This window comes from Fundulus heteroclitus, chromosome 21 (genome assembly GCF_011125445.2).
Source record: "Fundulus heteroclitus isolate FHET01 chromosome 21, MU-UCD_Fhet_4.1, whole genome shotgun sequence".
Taxonomy (NCBI): domain Eukaryota; kingdom Metazoa; phylum Chordata; class Actinopteri; order Cyprinodontiformes; family Fundulidae; genus Fundulus; species Fundulus heteroclitus.
This window is the reverse complement of record NC_046381.1, coordinates 17,880,576-17,899,356: the sequence shown is the minus strand read 5'-3', so window position 1 is coordinate 17,899,356 and position 18,781 is coordinate 17,880,576. Positions and strand designations below refer to the sequence as shown.

At 39.2% G+C, this 18,781-nt stretch overlaps 1 protein-coding gene across 1 annotated transcript; it reads right to left on the bottom strand.

The window, feature by feature from the left end:
* Positions 1–5,410: 5,410 nt before the first annotated feature.
* fbxo15 (F-box protein 15) lies at positions 5,411–16,903 on the bottom strand. Its single transcript, XM_012857346.3, has 9 exons — positions 16,608–16,903; positions 14,951–15,055; positions 11,802–12,032; positions 10,196–10,399; positions 9,972–10,101; positions 9,764–9,846; positions 8,364–8,509; positions 7,364–7,488; positions 5,411–5,846 (listed from the first exon to the last, which is right to left on the bottom strand). The coding sequence occupies exons 1-9, from the start codon at positions 16,703–16,705 to the stop codon at positions 5,583–5,585; spliced, it is 1,386 nt and encodes a 461-aa protein (XP_012712800.2). The 5' UTR covers positions 16,706–16,903; the 3' UTR covers positions 5,411–5,582.
* Positions 16,904–18,781: the final 1,878 nt, after the last annotated feature.

Here is an 18,781-nt window from a genome sequence, read left to right as displayed (position 1 = left end):
CTGTGCTTTATTGGTATTATGAATCAAGACTTAATAAGGTAGGAATTAATTATTCAGACTAACCATAAAAAAAAAATAAAACTCAAGTCAAGCTTCAGGTCTTTTGTGTTTTGGCCATAAGACGTGAAAATGTGGTGCCTTGGGACTTCTTCTGAAAATAATGTGGTTATGTTTTCATGCGTTGCAGTCTCACATTTGCCTGAGGACTGTGTTTATTGATACTTATGAGTGCTGTGCTGAGCCTTAGGTTTCACTCCTCCATCTTTAATCGATTGCCTACTCTACAGCTTCCCCTCCAGCAATGCAGCCAGTGGTGGCCTGTAAAAACACAGAGAAGCTGCCTCACTGAGCCTTTAGGCCAATTCACTGTCATCACATATGGTCCTGTGTAACCTTTAGGCGTGTGGTTGTTTGTATTTTTGTTTAGTTGTATGCATATGTTGATCATGCTTTGCCACTGAATTTATTTTGTTTCTGTTTGCAGGAGAGGGCTTTTTTGTGTAGCTCCTACTTTTATTGTCTTGTCAGAGATGCTTTGTGTTGACCTGGGCTCTTCCCTGAAGCTAAAATGCATCTTTGTCAAGAATTATGGTTGTTCCTCTCTTCTCTTAGATCTGCCAGGGGCCATGACTGTGGAAGACGATTAGGACCATTCAAAAAATAAAAAATAACCATTCCAAAAAAACACAGAAAAAAGCCTATTCAATTCTGACTTTTTTCTCAGAATTCACAATTTTTTTTTCTCTGAAGACTAAAGTCCAAATTCTCAGAATAAAGTGAAAATTCTGAGATTAAAATCAGAATTCTGAGATTGAAATCAGAATTTTAAGACCCTAATGACCCTAATACTCTTTCATACATATCGGGAAAAACTGTAGGAGTAGCCTGTACACCAAATTAATCCAACTCTTGCCTCTGTGAAAGCATAACCAACAGATATTATAACGGGAACAATAAACTGGGATTTTTCCAACCCTTATCTAACCTTTACTATTTATTACTGTGATCCCCAGAAGCTTTCTCAGTTCCTCCGCTCTTCTTCCCGGCAGGAATATAAAGGGTGTCAGAACAAGGTGAAAGAAAATGACAATGTTGTGTGCAGTAACTACAGCATAATTATGAAATAGTTCATGTCCTGCATTGTAATGGGCTGGGGCCATCTGTTATTCTGTAGTATCTACAAATCACGTTTTGCCTGATTATGGATCTCCTCTTGAGAGGATTTTGGCAAAGACGTTTTAGGCTGTTGTCGCAGATGTTGCGGTGGTTATTATATGCACAATTAACTTCACGGACATCTCATCAACCCAACAACACAATAAATATGGAATATTAATTGTAAGGATTTGTAAGGACAACGCACCCACATGTTTCGGAAAGAGACTGTGGCTACCTCCAGGACCTTGAGAAGAAAGAATATTTACATTAAAATTAAGACAATGGTGTCGGTTAATCTCCCTGCTGTTAAATTTCTTTAGCTGACTGAGGACTAAATGAGAACTGTGTCAGTGGCCTGTGAGGTTGAATCGTTTGTGTGCCCGGCTGGTCACACACAAGGGAGAGAATTAAAGGCTAAAAATGGAAGCAATTTTCTTCCAAGATTAGCCTGTGAGAAACTAAGAAAGATGAGTTTAATGAAGCATAGCACCACTACGTTTGCACAAAACGGCATTTTCTTGCGGATTATGTTGCTTTTATTGTTGGTGTGGTGTTTTTCATATGTTTTAGATATAATACGAGGCTTGTAGAATAATTAAGAAAAATTAGTGCTGTACTGAGAGGAGATTAGCATTGTGCTAATAAGAGTAAGAGGAAATATTTGTTTGGAGCTTTTGTTGGAATGACAGCACAGAGAGAGTGAAAACAGTGCTGACTAGAAAGCTCATTGTTTACCAAAGAGAGCCCTCTGCTGGACAACTGCCTTTTCAAAAATTATATTTAAATAGACCTCTACTGCATTACTGCATATTTATTTATCATATACATTTTATATAGAATAATAAATGTACTTGGATAACTTATTACTTTCTGCAAAAACAAACTTTGGGCTTTGCAGTCCTTTGCCTCAGCAGCACCTGTGAGCCATTTTCAGCCATTATGTGACTCAAACACATGAATAACTGACTCATATTTTGCCAGACCATTACCGACACACATTAACCTTGGGTCCGGCTTTTGTCATATAAAAAGGAATGAAGAATTGCCAGTTTGCAGCAGATGATGATGACAGCAAACAGCGGCATGAAGGTCATTGAGATGGAAATGTATGTCAACTGGAAAAGTCATAAATGGTAGGTGTTATTAAAGTCCAGGGATGGCAATTGCATTTTATCTGTCAGTTTATTACATGCCCAACACTTTTTCTGTATGACTCTATGGCATGTGGAGGCTGTTTGTGGTATTCTGCAATGTCAAATAAAGTCCAGCTTTGAATATGAGTGAAAAGTAATTTGGCTGTGGAATATAGCAAATACAATAAGTTTAGGAGCCCTGACATTTGCCCCAGCCTTTCATCCAATCCAATCCAGCTTTATTTCTAAAGCAATTTAATACCATATAGGACCAAGATCTATACATATTATCATAGCTAATGTCTCATTTTAGCATTGAAGCCTGAGATAAAAAAAAAAAAAAAAATAACCTGTATGTAGTCTCCCCTTATTTTTCTCTGGATAATTTATTTAGATAGTTTAGTAATCTAGTGCAAATGATGGACAAAAAAAGCTTTTTCAAAGTGCCAATAGACTTATCTGCAAAAAAGTAACAGCTGTCTCACACTTTTTATTATCCCGAGTTCTGCAGTTTTATATTTGTTTAGCCATCAGCAATATTGGTCTATCATCAGCATAGCAACAATTTCAAACAACTGCTTCGAAATTAATTCTATGGCTGGGCCAAAGATGCCCAAAGTAAGGACAGCAGCCCTGTTTTCCTCTGCAAAGGATAAGCTTACATCTGGCAATGCAATTGAGCCAATTCTGATTTTAGTTTTCTATTTGTGCAAAAAGAAAAACAGATCCATTTCCATGGAAATGGATGGAAAAATAGATGTGGTGCCATTCTTTATCTTATGGAAAATAATAAATTAATTAAACAATAGATAACATTAGCTAATGAGATTGTGCATCACGAAGGGCCAAAAGTACCACACGTTTTTAACATTTTTATTTTTACTTTCTTCAAATTCAGAAGTTTACACACATTTCCTTTCTAACTGCTGGCATTTGTTTTCAATCTGTAGACTTGGAACTCCGTCCACTAGCTTCTCACAATAGTTTTATGTAAACTGAGTCAGGTTAGTAGGCCACCTCGGCCACACACACACTTTTTCAACTCTGTTGAAAAATTTTCTATGGGACTGAGACCAAAGCTTTATGATTCCCACTCCAAAACACTGACTTTGTTCTCCTTAAGTCACTTTCTAACTTAATTGGCAATATGCTCAGCACAGAAGCTTAAATTGGCTGGGTGATTTCATGAGATGATTCTTGATTGTATCCACATTATATTATTTCATTGTTAAATTTATTTTGTAAAGTGAACTCCCTCCCTCCAGAGGTAAAGAAAAACATACAAAAAGTGATGCTGCCATCATCGTACATTACTGTTGGGATGTTGTTCTAGGGCTTGCGGACATTAACTTTTCCTCCAGTTATAAAGGTGCGTTCACACCGAATGCAAATTTGGCCACAATGTCGGTACTTTTGCGTGCTGTCGCTCGCCTGACAATTGCTGGCAGTTCACATGGCAGACGTCAGCAATTGCACAGCTGGTGACAAGCCAGAAATACCGCAGTACAATGTTGCTATCTAGTGTCGCTTTCACTTAACTGCCACTCCAGCCTCCTCACTCACTCTTCTGCAAGCTTGGTCCTTTCTGTACTTGTCTCAGTAGTGGTAATTGGTTCAATCATACAACTCAGGCTGACCACAGACCGCCACTGTCAGCTTTTCTTCCATGTTGAATGAAAATTGCAGTCCTTCACCCCACGTCGCAGCCACATCCAGTTCCTGATTGGTTGTCGCAAGGTGACAAGACACAAAGGTTTGGATATTTCAACTCCAGCAACTGTCGCTTCCGATCAATTGCAGGTGTCGTGAACCACATTCGTGTTCAAATACACGTTACAAATTTTGATAAAGAATACATTATTGCTTTCATTCGGTTTAATTATTTTATTAAACTTGTGGGTCTCCGACTATGGAACACCATTAAACTCTACAGTAACTGAGTGCAACAGTAACATTCCTGACAGCGCGGCATCCAGCTGCCTCTAAAATATTTTATGCATCACCTACGTTATTAAAAAGTTGCTGCTGGCATAAAAACAAAGTGCCGAACAAATAAATTGTTCAGAACTGAGAGCGTCCCCTCGTGTTAAAAAAGCAACGGTGCGAATATTGAGATAAATCACCAAGGCCCCTCAGAGGATTGTACCCTGTATTTTAAGTTTATTGGTGGTTGTTCCTCTTGTCTGCAGTTCTTCTTTACAAGACTGTAAAGATCTTAAAAGACATCCTATTCTCCAAAAAATCTCTTATCCCCCCGTCTTTACAAGCAACGACAGTGCCACAATGTCAAAGATATCTAATTATTTCTTCAGAATTTTGAAACATGAGGTATGAACAAATCCTGTCAGAGTACAGTCTCATAAGAATTCATGAATCAAAACAAATTGCATGAAACAACCCAGGAGGGACTTAAACCCCTAACCCTGAGCCCTGGAAGCAGATACCCTATCAATTACAAGCCTCATTGTTGAGATTGGCCTGCAACACTTCAAGACCATCTACAAATTGATTTTCCAGACATTTTTATTTGGTAGGTAAAAACAAAAAAAAAGGTGAGGGGATAGAATTATAGTCAAAAGGTTTCTGGGTTACCTAATTTTGCAGCTGAGTGATAAAATAATAGTCTGTCAGATAAAAGTATATAGAAGATACCAAATGGATAGGCATCACATTATATGAAATTGTTGTACTATACCAAATTAGTGCATAATATGAAAGATGGACATCATTTGACTCCTAACACAATAATGAACATAATCTAAAATATTCTCTCTTAAATCTACCTCTATGCTTCTGTGCTGCGAAAAAAAATGTTTTTATTTAGAGAGAGTTTTAATGACATCCAACGTTCCTTCAATATTGTTGAGTTAAGCTGCCATATCTTTCCAAGCTCAAATCTCAAGAGCACATAAATAATGTATAGCAGATATTTCTACAGTGTTTAGGCTGGCGTGCTAATTGCCTGGCTAGATAGATGGATTTATGGATGGAGCCTTTTGACAATACAAAGGGAAAAAAGTCTGAAAATTCAAATGTTTTTTCAACACTCTATTTTCATCTTCCTTACTGTTATCCAGTTATAAGTGTGAAAATGAAAAGAAATAGAAAGCTGCCAGGGTTTCAGTCACACTATTTATTCAGTGCTGGATACTTTATAGCATTAACTGAGTGGGCAACAAGGCCCTGTGGTTGACTTTACACTTCATATTACAGTTTTCCACAGAATGAACAGAATGAGCAGCGGCCGTAAAATCACTCACCACGTTAAAACACAGCAGAGATTCACATCAATCAGTAATCTCTGCCGAAATGCTTGTTGACAAAACCAACGCTCACATAGACAATTAAACTGATGACAAAGTGCCTCTTCTCCTTTGTCTTCACAAGTTGCATCTTCACCTGCATGTCTGGGTCCTCATATTGGATGAGATAGTGTGCACCATCATAGTCATAAGAGACAGCCGCCCTCTCCAGTTCCATGGAAACGGGAGTAGTGATACACCTGAGGGGTTGCCTGAACTCGTCCAGCAGCGTCAGAGACAGGATGCAGCAATTCTGGCAAAGTGTTGCAAAGCAAACATGAATCAGCACGCACCTTTTAGTTTTACCACATCAGTTTGCAGGTGACACTACAGACACTTATGTTGCTGTCTTAAGTTGCAGGCATTTATCTCCCTACCAACCAGCCACAACAATTGATCAGTGCTTCCATTTCAGTGCAAAAAGTTAGAATGAAAAGTGAAAATACAATATTTTATCAACTTTAATCTGATAAAGTTCAAATCGGGCAAAATCTAATATATATATATAAAAAAATCTGTTCACATGACATCTGCTATTAGCATACATACACAGTGTTAAATTTTTGTGTGAATGCTTTAAAGCAAGGGTTTACCAACCTTTTTGAAACAATAGCTACATCATTGGTGTTGTGTCATACAAAGGGCTACCAGTACTGACCTCTGAACTGAAAACCCAGGGTTTATCTTAACTTTATGTAAAATAAGAATATTTTTCATGCTTTGTTACAGATATTGTCGTTTTTAAATCTACATAAATGCAAGAGTGAATAAAGAGGAAGAGTGACGGAATAAAATTAAGCTTTAGATGCAGCTCACTGGTGGATTGTGATTTTTCTTAGAACAGGCTCCTGGGCCCCACATGTGGTCCTCGGGGGCCTCATTTATTATTTAATCTTTTAGTCAAGCCAATGTAAAAAAAATGCATGGTCTGGTCAATGCGATTCATTAAGGTAGAGCTGGTGGCAAACTGCGGGAAATCTCTTTGTGATGAGATTATTTCACTTAAAGAGTGACAACCCAGCTCAATCTACATACTTTGTGGAACGTGTTTACTGTGAAAGATGCTACCATTAAAAAAAAAAAAAAAAAAGGTTTCACCTCTGAACTAACCACCTGACTAAGCAACTGTTGTGTCCCTGTTTGCAGACATCCAATTTTCTGGACAAATAGGTGAGATTAGTGCCCAGCGCCTTGAAAGAAAGGCTGACACCTGAAGACGGCAGGGTTTCCATGACCACAGACAGTGGGGGCTACTGTTGTTAGTGCACACCGGTCTGCCAACTGGGAATAGCTTTGCTAAAAGTTTGAAGCTTTTTGCCCCAGTCGCTTGACTCAGGATTAAACAACCGGCTGCGTCATTCCTTCCAGTACGTCATTTGGTTTTGGGGTTTGCAGTTTTGAGAATTCCTGTTGTGAATATAAATATATGCAAGAAGGTCAGGACTTATATAACTTTTGGTTTGACAAAACCAAGGTTAATACATCTCAATATGAGTGGAGGTTGTTTTTAACAAAATCAAACTGCAATTGTTGTAATCAACAAAACAGTCTGCTCAACTCATTTGGTCCTGCATGTACTTTTCTGTACATATAAAATGTCTTTTTTCCTTTGGTTCGTTGCAACATTCCTGATAAATGACAAATGCTTATATTTATAATGTTTCTCGTTTGTCTTGTGTTTTGTACTCGGGGCCTTGCAACAAAACTGTGACCATTGTACTCTGACAATGCATTTTATTTCAGCATAAAACCATAAATGAGCAGCGGTACCTCCACTGCGCCTTCCAAGGCCTCGCACTGCCAGGGCAGGGTGAGGCTGCCGGACAGCTGGGTGTGCTGTGAGGAGTCCGTTCTGCTGATGGCAGTGAGCGGGATGAGCCCATCACAGATGTCCGCTGTCCAGACAACATGTAACAAGGAAATATTTATTCAACTAAATCACTTCCAAAATCACCTGTATTTCCAAGTGTCTATGTATACCATTGATTTTTTTTTTAAAACAATCCTTTGAAAATAATTTAAAGCATGAAAAGCTTACAGCAGCTATTAAAAACTTTAAAAGGCTTTCAGTACTTAAAGAAAATGGGGTTATTTTCAAGAAACACAATGGCTTAAATAAGAGGTATTTCAAATTTATAAATAGATTATAGAAAAAGGCCTAAGGTTGGCTAGACTGGCTTGGAAGATTCTTAACTAGAGAAATAAAATGTCAAAATGTTGAAAAATAAGCATACAACATGAAGATGGGCCTTACTAAGTTTATTACCGTTGAGCTATAGAGGCAGAGGTGTTATTGTCTCTTCTAACTTTTCTGCTTGCTCAGCAGATCTAGAGTTGAGGTCAGGAGTTTGCATACACTCATCAGCAGCATAAACGTTGGGCTTTTAATAATTTAACTCAAGCATTCTTTGTTCTGGGCGGACTTTTCTAAATAAAAATAGAAGAAGAACTGGGTGCACAAGTTTTGAATTTACACATACAGGTGGAAAATATATACATACAATATTTGGATAAATGTCCCTTCGCAAGTTGTGCAATGATTACACAATTTTGCAGGCACCAAACAAGCATCTGTATCTATAAGGACTGAAGAGTGAAACGAAAGTCTCTTGATGTGTACAAACATTCACAAACTCAGAGTTTAAAAGAGACCAAAAAAAAAAAAAGAGGAAAATAACAGCACTTTAATTCTTCACAATTTCACCTGATTTTTAGTAGACGTGTAAGCCAGTGCAGTGCGGCTTTGGGATTATAAACGGAAATAGGTTACCTCTGCGACAAAAGAGCTGGGAAAAGCTTTCAGACATGAGTTTGCGTACGGTGCTGGAGAGAACAATGTGTAGTTGGTAACCATGGAGACCGTATTCAGGGTCTATGTCATCAAAAGGGGGTTGGGTGATTGGCTCTACATAGGAACTGAAGCAGAGAAAATGTAAGAGATTGAATGAAAAAGGGAGAAAACTAAAACAGGTATTTCATTACAAGGGCATTTTGGAGCAGTGTTTGAAGGACTAAAGCCCTGAGATGCTGCAATTATCCTAAATGGTTTGAAATCACCAGTAGAGGGTGCTATATCCATAGTATATCAACCAACATCAGTGACTGAAAGTTTTGGTTTTCATTGTTTTGTGATCAAACTGTCATATTCAACCTATCACAGCAGCTCCAGTGTGAAATAGCATGTAACATGTATTAGACAAAGGTCAGAGAGCATAACTGGCATCTTCACCTACAGCATCATTTCAACGTAGTTCATGACCACATGATTGGGATATACAGTACCTTGCAAAAATACTGAACAGTTTCTCATTTTTTTCATGTTTTACTGGGATCATATGCGCTAGACTAACGTTTAAGAAGTCGAAGCTTGTGGAAGTGGAAGAAAAATGAAACGTGATTTTATAAATAATTTCGAAGTAAAATTCTGAGAGAGTGGCGCATATTCGTTTTCAGCTCCTCTAAGTGAACACTTTGTAGACGCAATGCAATTTTGCTGCAATTACGACGGCACGTCTTAAAAGCTGTACCCGTCTTGCACCATCAGCCCTTTGGCAGATTTTCTTCCAGCATTGCCCCGTTTTTAGCTGTACCCATGTGAAACCTGACTAGTTTCCCTATGTCTGATGAAGGGCAAACAGTCCCACAACATGATGCTTGCTCGACCATGTTTCAATGTATCCACGATGATTGCTTTTAGGGTGATGTACAGTGTTCGTTTTTTCACCACAAATACTGTTTTGCATGTGGGCCAGAAAGTTTCGTGTTGGTTTCATCGCACCAAAGTATGTTCTTCCACATGGCCGCTCTGTCCACGTAAGGTATTGTATCAATTGGAAAATAGGAGTTCTTATGCTGCTCTTTTTGCTAATCTGAGTTCATGACTAATAGTAACAGACGGTGTTAATAGATTCTCCAGCTTGAGCTCCTGGTCTCTGATTATTCCTACATATGTCACACTTTTTAGATAGTAAGTTTCGTAAAAGAAAACAAGAAGAAAACAAACCTTGCGTGTTTTTCTTTCCGCTTTACAATGTTGTAATTAGTGTCTGCCTTACACATACATGTTATGAAAGGTTTTGGCTGTGACATGACAAAATATAAAAGATACTGATAAAAACATACAGCTGCAGAAAAAACAAACATACAGTGTAGAAATGCATTGCAGCCTACCAATCAGAAGATCCCTGAATGCTTCTTTCCACTAGCTTGTAGAAGTGGAGGGTAAACATGATGAAGGCTACTGAGCCCTGGTCCTGCAAAAAAAAGAGTCATCACATGCATACCCTGTAATTCAGCAGGCCGAATCAGTCACGTTCAGATGATTGGATACAATCAATAATAATAGAGAAATACCACTGCTGCCTGAAAAAAGTATTACCCTCCAAAGACCAACGATGATTCCAGGCTGTAACAACTTCAGCTGCACTAGTTGGTCTTGTCCAATGACCTGCGGGGTTCTAGTTAGAGACTGCATGTCCAAGTTTGCCATCAGGGATCTGCAGCCGGGTCTGTCGAAGCAAGCAAGGAGCACAGCTGATTTCACAAAGAGATGAGAGGACAGAGGGAGAAGAGGGTTGAACTGGATGCTATCACTCTCTTTACTTTTTTAGTCCAGGGCGGCTGAGGGCAATCCTCCTGACGCCGTGAAGTTGAAGGCTGGAAATCTGTTCGAAGTTGGGCAAGCAGGCTCCACCGCACCAGCGCAGTGTTAGTGAAGTTTCAGAGAAATGGCACCCGCTCAGCTCCAATGTGCTCTCACGTCCAGACGTATCAGTGACGGTCAGTTCCCAGGTGATGTGCAAGTTTCTAGAGGAGGATAACACAATGCTGAAACGAAGCAGCAGGAGTTGGGTAGTGGCATATTAGCATGTAGGAGTTTAGCTCCTATTTCCTGCACAAACAAAAATAAATTTCACAAGATTTAAACACAGGGCAAACAAAATGGACAGAACTGGCCGCACGCTGACTGCAGCTTTTTTTTTTAAATATCAGCAGAATTGTGAACCCCAATGGCAGAAACACTTCCTTTGCCAGTGGCGGAGAATCGCACGACTCCTTTTAAGCCATTCTGACTAATGAAATGATGTGCAGCGAATGAAATGAAACGGCAGCTGTTGTGATAAATCTCTTGATCCAATTCTGTCTAAACTGTGATTCACGACTGCCCCCACTGTGATGTAGCCGGCTTCTCGCTGAGCCACCACCAATATCAATTAAGTGGAGGAACAAAGCTTAAAAACTGGAGCAGCCCAGGACGCCCGGCATGACCCAGGGGATTTCACTCTGCGACGTCTGCGTGTGTGATGTCTTGCGAAATGATTATTACCAAGGTAAATCGCATGCTCCTCAGTGTCTCTAACAGACAAAACCCCCTGTAGGGAATTGTCTCAGCTGGTGGGATGAAGGAGGGAGGGAAGAGATGGCGGCGTGTGCGTCTGCGTGTGTGTGTGTTGGCAGTGAGGGTTTGAGGGGGCTAAGTAATTTATTTCAACAATTCCGACAGCCTCTGGAAAGAACACAATTATTTCTACTTCCACCCTTCTGTAGCACAACAACTGCTTCAGAACTAAAAATTGAGTGCTGCACAGCTTCTAATCAGGGGTTATAAAAACACAGCAGAAAACCGCAGTGGAGGTGCTGGAGGAGCTCCCCTCCCCGCCTGCGTGCCGCTATCCCCTCTGTGCAGACGGCACACTCAGACGCAGACCTTCTCTCTCACCTTTAATAAGAAAATGTCATTAAGTGCACGCGATATGAAAAACAAGCCACGCTGTGTTTTGGATTGCAGGCAGATTGTCTCTTGCGTCTGCCCTTGAACCTTCTCAGCAGCAAGGCTGAATTTACAAAGTTTTTACTCTTTTTTTTTTTTCTTCTAATGAGGGCGGAATTCTTAAAAGCTCAGTTCAAAGTTGAGGAAAACAAGTAGAAACACTAAAAGCCGAAAAACTGTTTTGATGCGCAAGGATAAAATGAAATAAAGAAATTAACCTATGTGATCCCTGAAAAATTGCTCAAGTTTTTTTTTTTTTTTTTTACCAAGAACTTAATGTGTTCTCAATTAGCTCAATGATCTCTCAAACATCACTTGTCATCCCACTTAAGTGACTCCTGCCTGACCACAAGCGCTGCAATATCCAACAGATAACACACCATGTTTGTCATTTAAAAGGCTTCTTTAAAGCGCTGTTTTCTCTCCTTCTTACAGTACCTGAGGACTCGCTCTGTTCGGCTTGGCAGACCGGTATGACTGCTGATGGGTCCAAGAAGACATTTCCATTTTTTCATGTCACGCTGTGCTACTGTCTTGAAATAAAGTTGTTTCCAGTAGCCCGCAGCATGATCCCCAGTCTTCTTGGCCGGAAGCTGGACATTCACGATCTTATGTTTTTGCTTTTTATCGTTGCGAACCTCAGCGATGTATAGCTTCTTCCAGAGGGCACTGCATGAAGAGCATTGGAAGTACCAGAGGATTAAAAGACTGTTGTTGATAAAAAAAAAAAAACACTTGAAAACATTATTACTTTTTAGAGAGACTAAACATTTTCCTCTTAAACTTAAACTGCAGAGGGAAAAATGATCCAATTTGAGTTATTCTACTCATGCAGCCCTGGAGGATATTTAGACTGATCTAAATGAACGGGGCTGTAGTATGGGTTTGACCTACTATACTGGGTTAGCAAGTAGTATTTAATATTTAACAATTTAATTAGATAGCAGAATTAATACGCTAATAGATAAAACTTTAAAAAAATATCTGTTTGTGGGTACGAGCAATGAATTTGTCTTCAGATTCCAACGCTCACACCGTGTAAAAGACAGAGAGACGAGTAACAGCAACAGAACGACAAACTACAATCTATAGGAGAAAGAAAAACATTATTCAGGGAAAAGGTAATAACAGGGGCAGTATGTACAAGAGTATTTTTCCCATGGATGTCCTAAAATGAACATCCAAGCTCACAGACATTCTCAGCTTTCACGTCTTCTGCCGGGATCCAAGCGCCAGAAAACTTTTCTAATTTGTGTCAATAAATCTCTCTAATTGCCTCTTTTTGCCTGTGTGAGTCTCTCCAGCTTGAAATGCACACCAGACTTTCTAGTGTGCACCATCTTGTTTTAACCTTTAAATAAACTCTCTTCCTTGTCCACTTGAGAACTGCTGACACGCAGTGCCTTGCTATGGCATACATCGACACTTCCAGAGGTTAAAACACAACTTCTCAGGAAGTATTATGGATTAAAAGGCTGAACTGAAATGTGACTGACAGATGGATATACGTTTCCCTGATTTACTACAGAATAAAATTCCTTATGTTAGCTGTTTTATATGCCCATCAATCAATCCTTAATGCAAATTTACCCTACTCAGGAAATCATGAAGAATTTACAGCCCTAAACCTAAATATTAACTATGAGATATGAGTCACTGCACTATTGACTCAGGCACCGTTCACACTGGAGGTAAATGCGACGAAAATCCGATCTCTTAGCCCATATGCGATCCATATCTGTCTTTTTTATGGCACTGTGAATGGCCCAATTCTGATATTTTCACACACACACACACAAAAAAATTATGTGTTCCACTTCCATATGTGGTACTAATTCAGATACGTATCAGATTTTTTTCAAAGCGTCCGATGTCTGTACGGTCATGTCGCATTTTATCCGTCTTTCACATCACTCTCCTGTCTCTCAGTACACATCCACACACAGCAGTAGAAGTCGGCGCTCCATAGAAGACCAATTGTTACTAGCTGTGCTGCTTTCTTCTTAAGTTTTTTAGTCTTGCTGTGATATGGTCTTAATATTGTCGGCTCTCATTGCTCAACAGCTTCCTAGTAATAACAAGGAGAGATGCCGGCCGGTATCCGCATTTCTTTTTCTTGTCAAGGATTTAAAAAAACAAAAATTTTTGAACACTTCTAGAAACAATCACCATTGCTTCGGTAAACATCGCGCTGCTTTGTGACGTCTCCTTCTGTTACCTGCGGATGCGGGTCGCTTGCCGTCTTGACCCGTTCATACAGAAGTCTGATGATGGTCACATTTAGTAGTAGTATGAACTGCCACCTCCAAAAAAATCTTAACCATTATGTGATGGCCACACCTGCAGCCACACAGGCGGTAACCCCTCAAACCACTTTTTGACTTTAAGTTTTCACATACCGAAGTATAAATACATTGATTTGTTTGGTTTTTAGTGTAACAATGTTAGAGTACATTAGTTCCAATTGTAGCGCGCACATTTGGTTAACTTTTGTATATTTAATTTTGTTACATGCTTAACATCTGTTTGTTTTCTTTTTTTGGTGTTGTGGGGAGTGCCTCCAACTGGGCTGAAGCAGAGGACTCTGGCTGGCACACTCCAATCCCTGATTGACTCACTGATTGGGTGGTACCATCTGGAGTTCCACTAGGGGGGAGAAGACCATGGAGTCCTTATTTTAATTCTGTGGCATAATCTTTCTTTTGCTTTTGTGATTTGTTTATTTTGTTAATTTTTAGTTATTAGTCATTTAAGTTTAATCCTTAAACCAACTGTGTTTAGTTATCTTTGTTGTTGCGTAGATGTTCCCTTTCCCTCTTCCTCAGTGTGTCAGTCTGGTCTGATCAGCCAGTATTTAAGCCCCTTTGTTTGTTGTATGTCAGGTCAGTTTGTTTGTTTGTTTGAGTAGTTAGTTTGAGGTTTTTTGTTATGTTTAACTTTGATATTTTTGGCTTGAGTTAGCTTCTTTATTTGACCTCTTTTAAGGGCCCTAAAATTATTGTTTGGAATCTTTGTTACTTTGGGGAAATAAAAACCCAGTTTTTTGAAAGTTACAACTGTGTCCTCATGCTTGATCGGCTCGGTCCCTCACACATTAACCATCTACAAATTTAAAGTAGGTTCAGAAAGGGGATTTTTCTGTTTGCATTTATGATCTTCATAGGATTGCAGTTAAGGGTTAAAACCCACAGGAAACTGTTACCAAGAATTGCTACTAAGACATTTGACTTGAGTTACTATGTCACAAATGCACATAGTACATGCCTTAGTAAGATTACAAAACTAAAAACAGTAAATTGCACTTGACTATTACATACATGCTTGCTTTTATAGTCTCTTGACAAAATGGATCTGATACTGTCTTACACTTACAAAATTGTTGTCAAACGCTATCAATGCCCAACATATCAGGGATATAAACACCAATAACACAACATTTAATGTGTAGCATTATAAACTACTCTACTCAATTGTATCACTTCTGCCTGATGTGTTCAAGATTTTAAATGACTCCGAAAGAAGTATCAGTACTAACAGATTCAATATATAGCGTCTATTGTAATTAATTATCACCGGATGAAACTTACTTATCACTGGCAAGGTGATGGAGCAGCTTATTGGTGTGGCTTATGCTGAGAAGTGCTGCGGCATCCAAATGTGACAGAATCTTAACCAGAGTCTCTGTTGGCAGTCTGCAAAATGTATAATGAGACATGAGTACAGGATTCCTACACATTGTCGTTGTTAACGTCAACTTTTCCAGACAACTTTTTCAGAGCCCCCAGATCTTTGCATTCACCTTACAATATCTGATACTAAACGTCATTATAGTTTTATGGTGAATATTTCTACAGCAGGGAGGCTTTAGAGATTAACACAAGAAAGTAAAAGAAAGGGGGGGGGGGGCACAACAGGGAAAGAAAGGAAGGACACAGGGATTTAGGTTAGGTAGAAAACAAATGGGGGAGGACCGAAGGAAGGAAGGAAGGAAGAAAAGAAGGAAGGAAGGAAGGAAGGAAGAAAAGAAGGAAGGAAGGAAGGAAGGAAGGAAGGAAGGAAGGAAGGAAGGAAGGAAGGAAGGAAGGAAGGAAGGAAGGAAGGAAGGAAGGAAGGAAGGAAGGAAGGAAAAAAACACATTAAAATAATGGGATAGGGGCTAAAGTCTGGGGCCTGCCATAGGGTGCACCTATACATTAAATATCAAACTTACTTCGAGTTACCATGATGACATAATTGACCGAAAACAACCCCCCAAATAAAACAATGTATCCTTTTCATGCCGTTGTCTTGGTCTATCACCTGAAATCAAAAGTAAAAATGATTGCCACATTTATTGTGACAAGATGTGAAAAGGCTCTAGGAGGATGAGTAGGTTTGTAATGCACAGTAAGACTTGGGCGAGTCATAGGTGTGACTAATTTTCTTGAATTTATCTCACTATATCAAGTAGACGCAGCCTTTCCAGGTTGACAGCAGAACAGTTAAACCAGCTGACTGAATAGGGCTTTCACTTGCAAGATTATATTAGTCACTTATTTATTTATTTAGTTATTTTACTGCACATCAAATTGCATTTTGTAGCAATGTCATATAAATAAATCCAATTTAACGGTGGCTTAAGAAGTGATGTGACACACACACACACGTAAGCGGTATTCAAATAACTCAACCAGTCGTACACCTGCAGCTGGGGTTGTACAGAAGCATTGTTCACTTGCTTATATATATGAATAATTTATTTATTCATGTTTTTTTCAAGCTGACGACAAAATGGTATGAGTAACAAGGTACCGAATGGCTTTTTGCTAGAAAAAAAACGCTTTATAGTAATCACACAATTTATCCCACGTTTATCAACTGACCAAAATAGCTTTAACATGCAGTTGGACGGCATGTTCATAGGCATTGATTATTTTGACAGGCAACCTGGAAAATGAATGAATGCATGAATGAATGAATGAATGAATTAATTAATTAATTAATTAATTAATGGATGGATGGATGAATGAATGAATGAATGAATGAATGAATGAAGGAAGGAAAATGTGCATCATTCCTCTGTATTGACATTTAGTTAGAAAGAGTTAGTTGATCATGCAAGCAGCTGATTCGCCAATATTATTCTGTTTTGTCCAATCCAATTCTCACAATGTCACCAATCTCATTGGTTGATTGACACCAAAGTTGCGAGGCGCTGTTCCTTCTCAGCTTAAAGCGCTGAACGCAAAAAAAAGGAGCCCTCACCCCTCCAAGTTGTGTGTGGACTTTGGCGATGGTTCTTTCGCTCTTCTGGCCGTCCTCCCAGGCCGCGGTCTTGAAGCTACCGCTTTAGAAGACGCCATTTGTTTCTCAGTTTTTAGAACAACAAAAGGCAGAGAGTTACGGAAGTCCTGTCACGGTGCAACGCACGTTTGGAGCTAACGCGGATCACGACCAGCGAAGGTCACCGGGGAAACGCTTTAGCTCAGTTTCGTCATCATATAGTTTACCTTTAACGAAACGACAACCCCCATCGTGCATCACGTCGCCGAGGGTTGACTTGCCGGCCGCGTCTTGTCGCCATGGTGATGACAGATGGCGATCCTTAAAAGGGGAGGGTGAAAGTAACTTCCGGTGGCAGGAGTACAAAAAAGGTGCATTTGGAATAAAAGCATTGAGTCATTCATTCATTTACAATGCGAGTGAGTTACAGTTGGATTTTTGACGCAAAAAAAAAACAGATTTCTATTCAAATTCTGAAGCTTTCGATCTGCATTTGAGTTGCAAATGATCCAGCTTTATTTTTTTCTGCCGGGGTTGGACTCCAATGATCACCAAGCCATTCTGCAAAATTGCTGTGAACGAACCACTAATAGACAGTCCCATTCGCAAGGATTGTTTTCTGGTATATGCTAATTATTTCCAACTACCTGCAGTGCCAACGTGCTGGCAAATAGTCTAACTCAGAATTTGCGTTGACTAATTTTACCAGAGGCAAATATCCACAGAAACCAATCAGATGGAAGAAAAAAAAAATCTACACTAATAAAACTATACACCGATGCCTACTAGTTAAACATCTTAATCCTTGCCATTGTTACTGTCTTTTAGAGCTTCTTCCACAGCACTTTGCATCAAAGGCTCCAAAAAAACGTTGTATCCCTTGCAGCTCAGATATAACTTGACACCTTATTTGAAATCTGCCAAAACGTTTTCCTCCACCATAATATTTGCCTATGTCAGCCAGATATTTGTGATGTCATCAACCCTAACACACACAGCAGAATTAGTTTAGAGTGGACTGATCACAATCAGTGCACTTTTAAATTTTGTTTTTTAATTTTTGAGAAATCCTCCCGTAGAAATCCACACTTCATCAGTGTGAGCTTGTGTATGAAGAATACAGCACTGGACGGTATCTTTAATATCACTTTTATCTAAAATTCCACACCTTCAGCTGGCAAATATGCGATAATCATCCCAACATTAAGGTTTATGTTGAAATTAAATCCTGCTGTTAAAAAGTGTTGGAACTACAGCTAAATAACTCACACATCAGTAGTATCAAGATCCAAACATGCTTATCCAAAGAAGATTTTGTAGGAAACCAAAGGAATAACAAATCATTAATGCTATGCGCAGACAGCTTTTAACTGTGAAATAATAAATTGCTGAAAGTCAAACAGAATCTTTTACAGTTTTTTTGTTTTAACTATGTCCTTTTTTCTACACAGAATCCCAGAAATAACACATTTTATTCAAATTTGCCTTAGTAGAGTGACATTTACAACCCTAATTCTGATTCAAATTTCAAGTGTGTTTGTCATTGTACCTGGAAAGACGGACGCTTCGTCTTAACCTGAAGCTGGGAAGAATCCAATTCTCACAATGTCATAACATCAACTTTTAAAGGTCACACACACAAAGTTACATTAAGCTTTTGGGGACACGGTCCTGCCTGCTGTAACTCTCTTCAGACTTGCCAAAATCATCCACTATATCATTGGGTTAACCCCAAACCAGCTGCATAACAAGTAACATTAAAGCCGCTTGCCTCTTTGGACAAGCTCATGGTAGAAGCGACATCTTCCTGACAAAACAGATGAATCATGATTTCTCCATTTGAATTTTAAAAACTCCTTCAATATTGTGACCTAATTCCAGTTTTGAACATACAGTATCATTAACATCTGCACACACATACGCAATCAGACAGATGGTCTGGCAGACACTTAAAATGGTTGTCCGAGCCCTTAAAGTGGGCCAGCTTGTAGTTTTAATATGTTTCATTTGCATTATTTGGAGAAATAACTTGCACATAAGCGTTTTCAAACAGCGATGTCCGAACAATGAAGCACGTTTTTTGTAAAAGAAAGAGGAAAAAAAGATATTGTTCTCCACATCATCAAATCTTTTTTGGTGGAGCTGTACTGATGTAA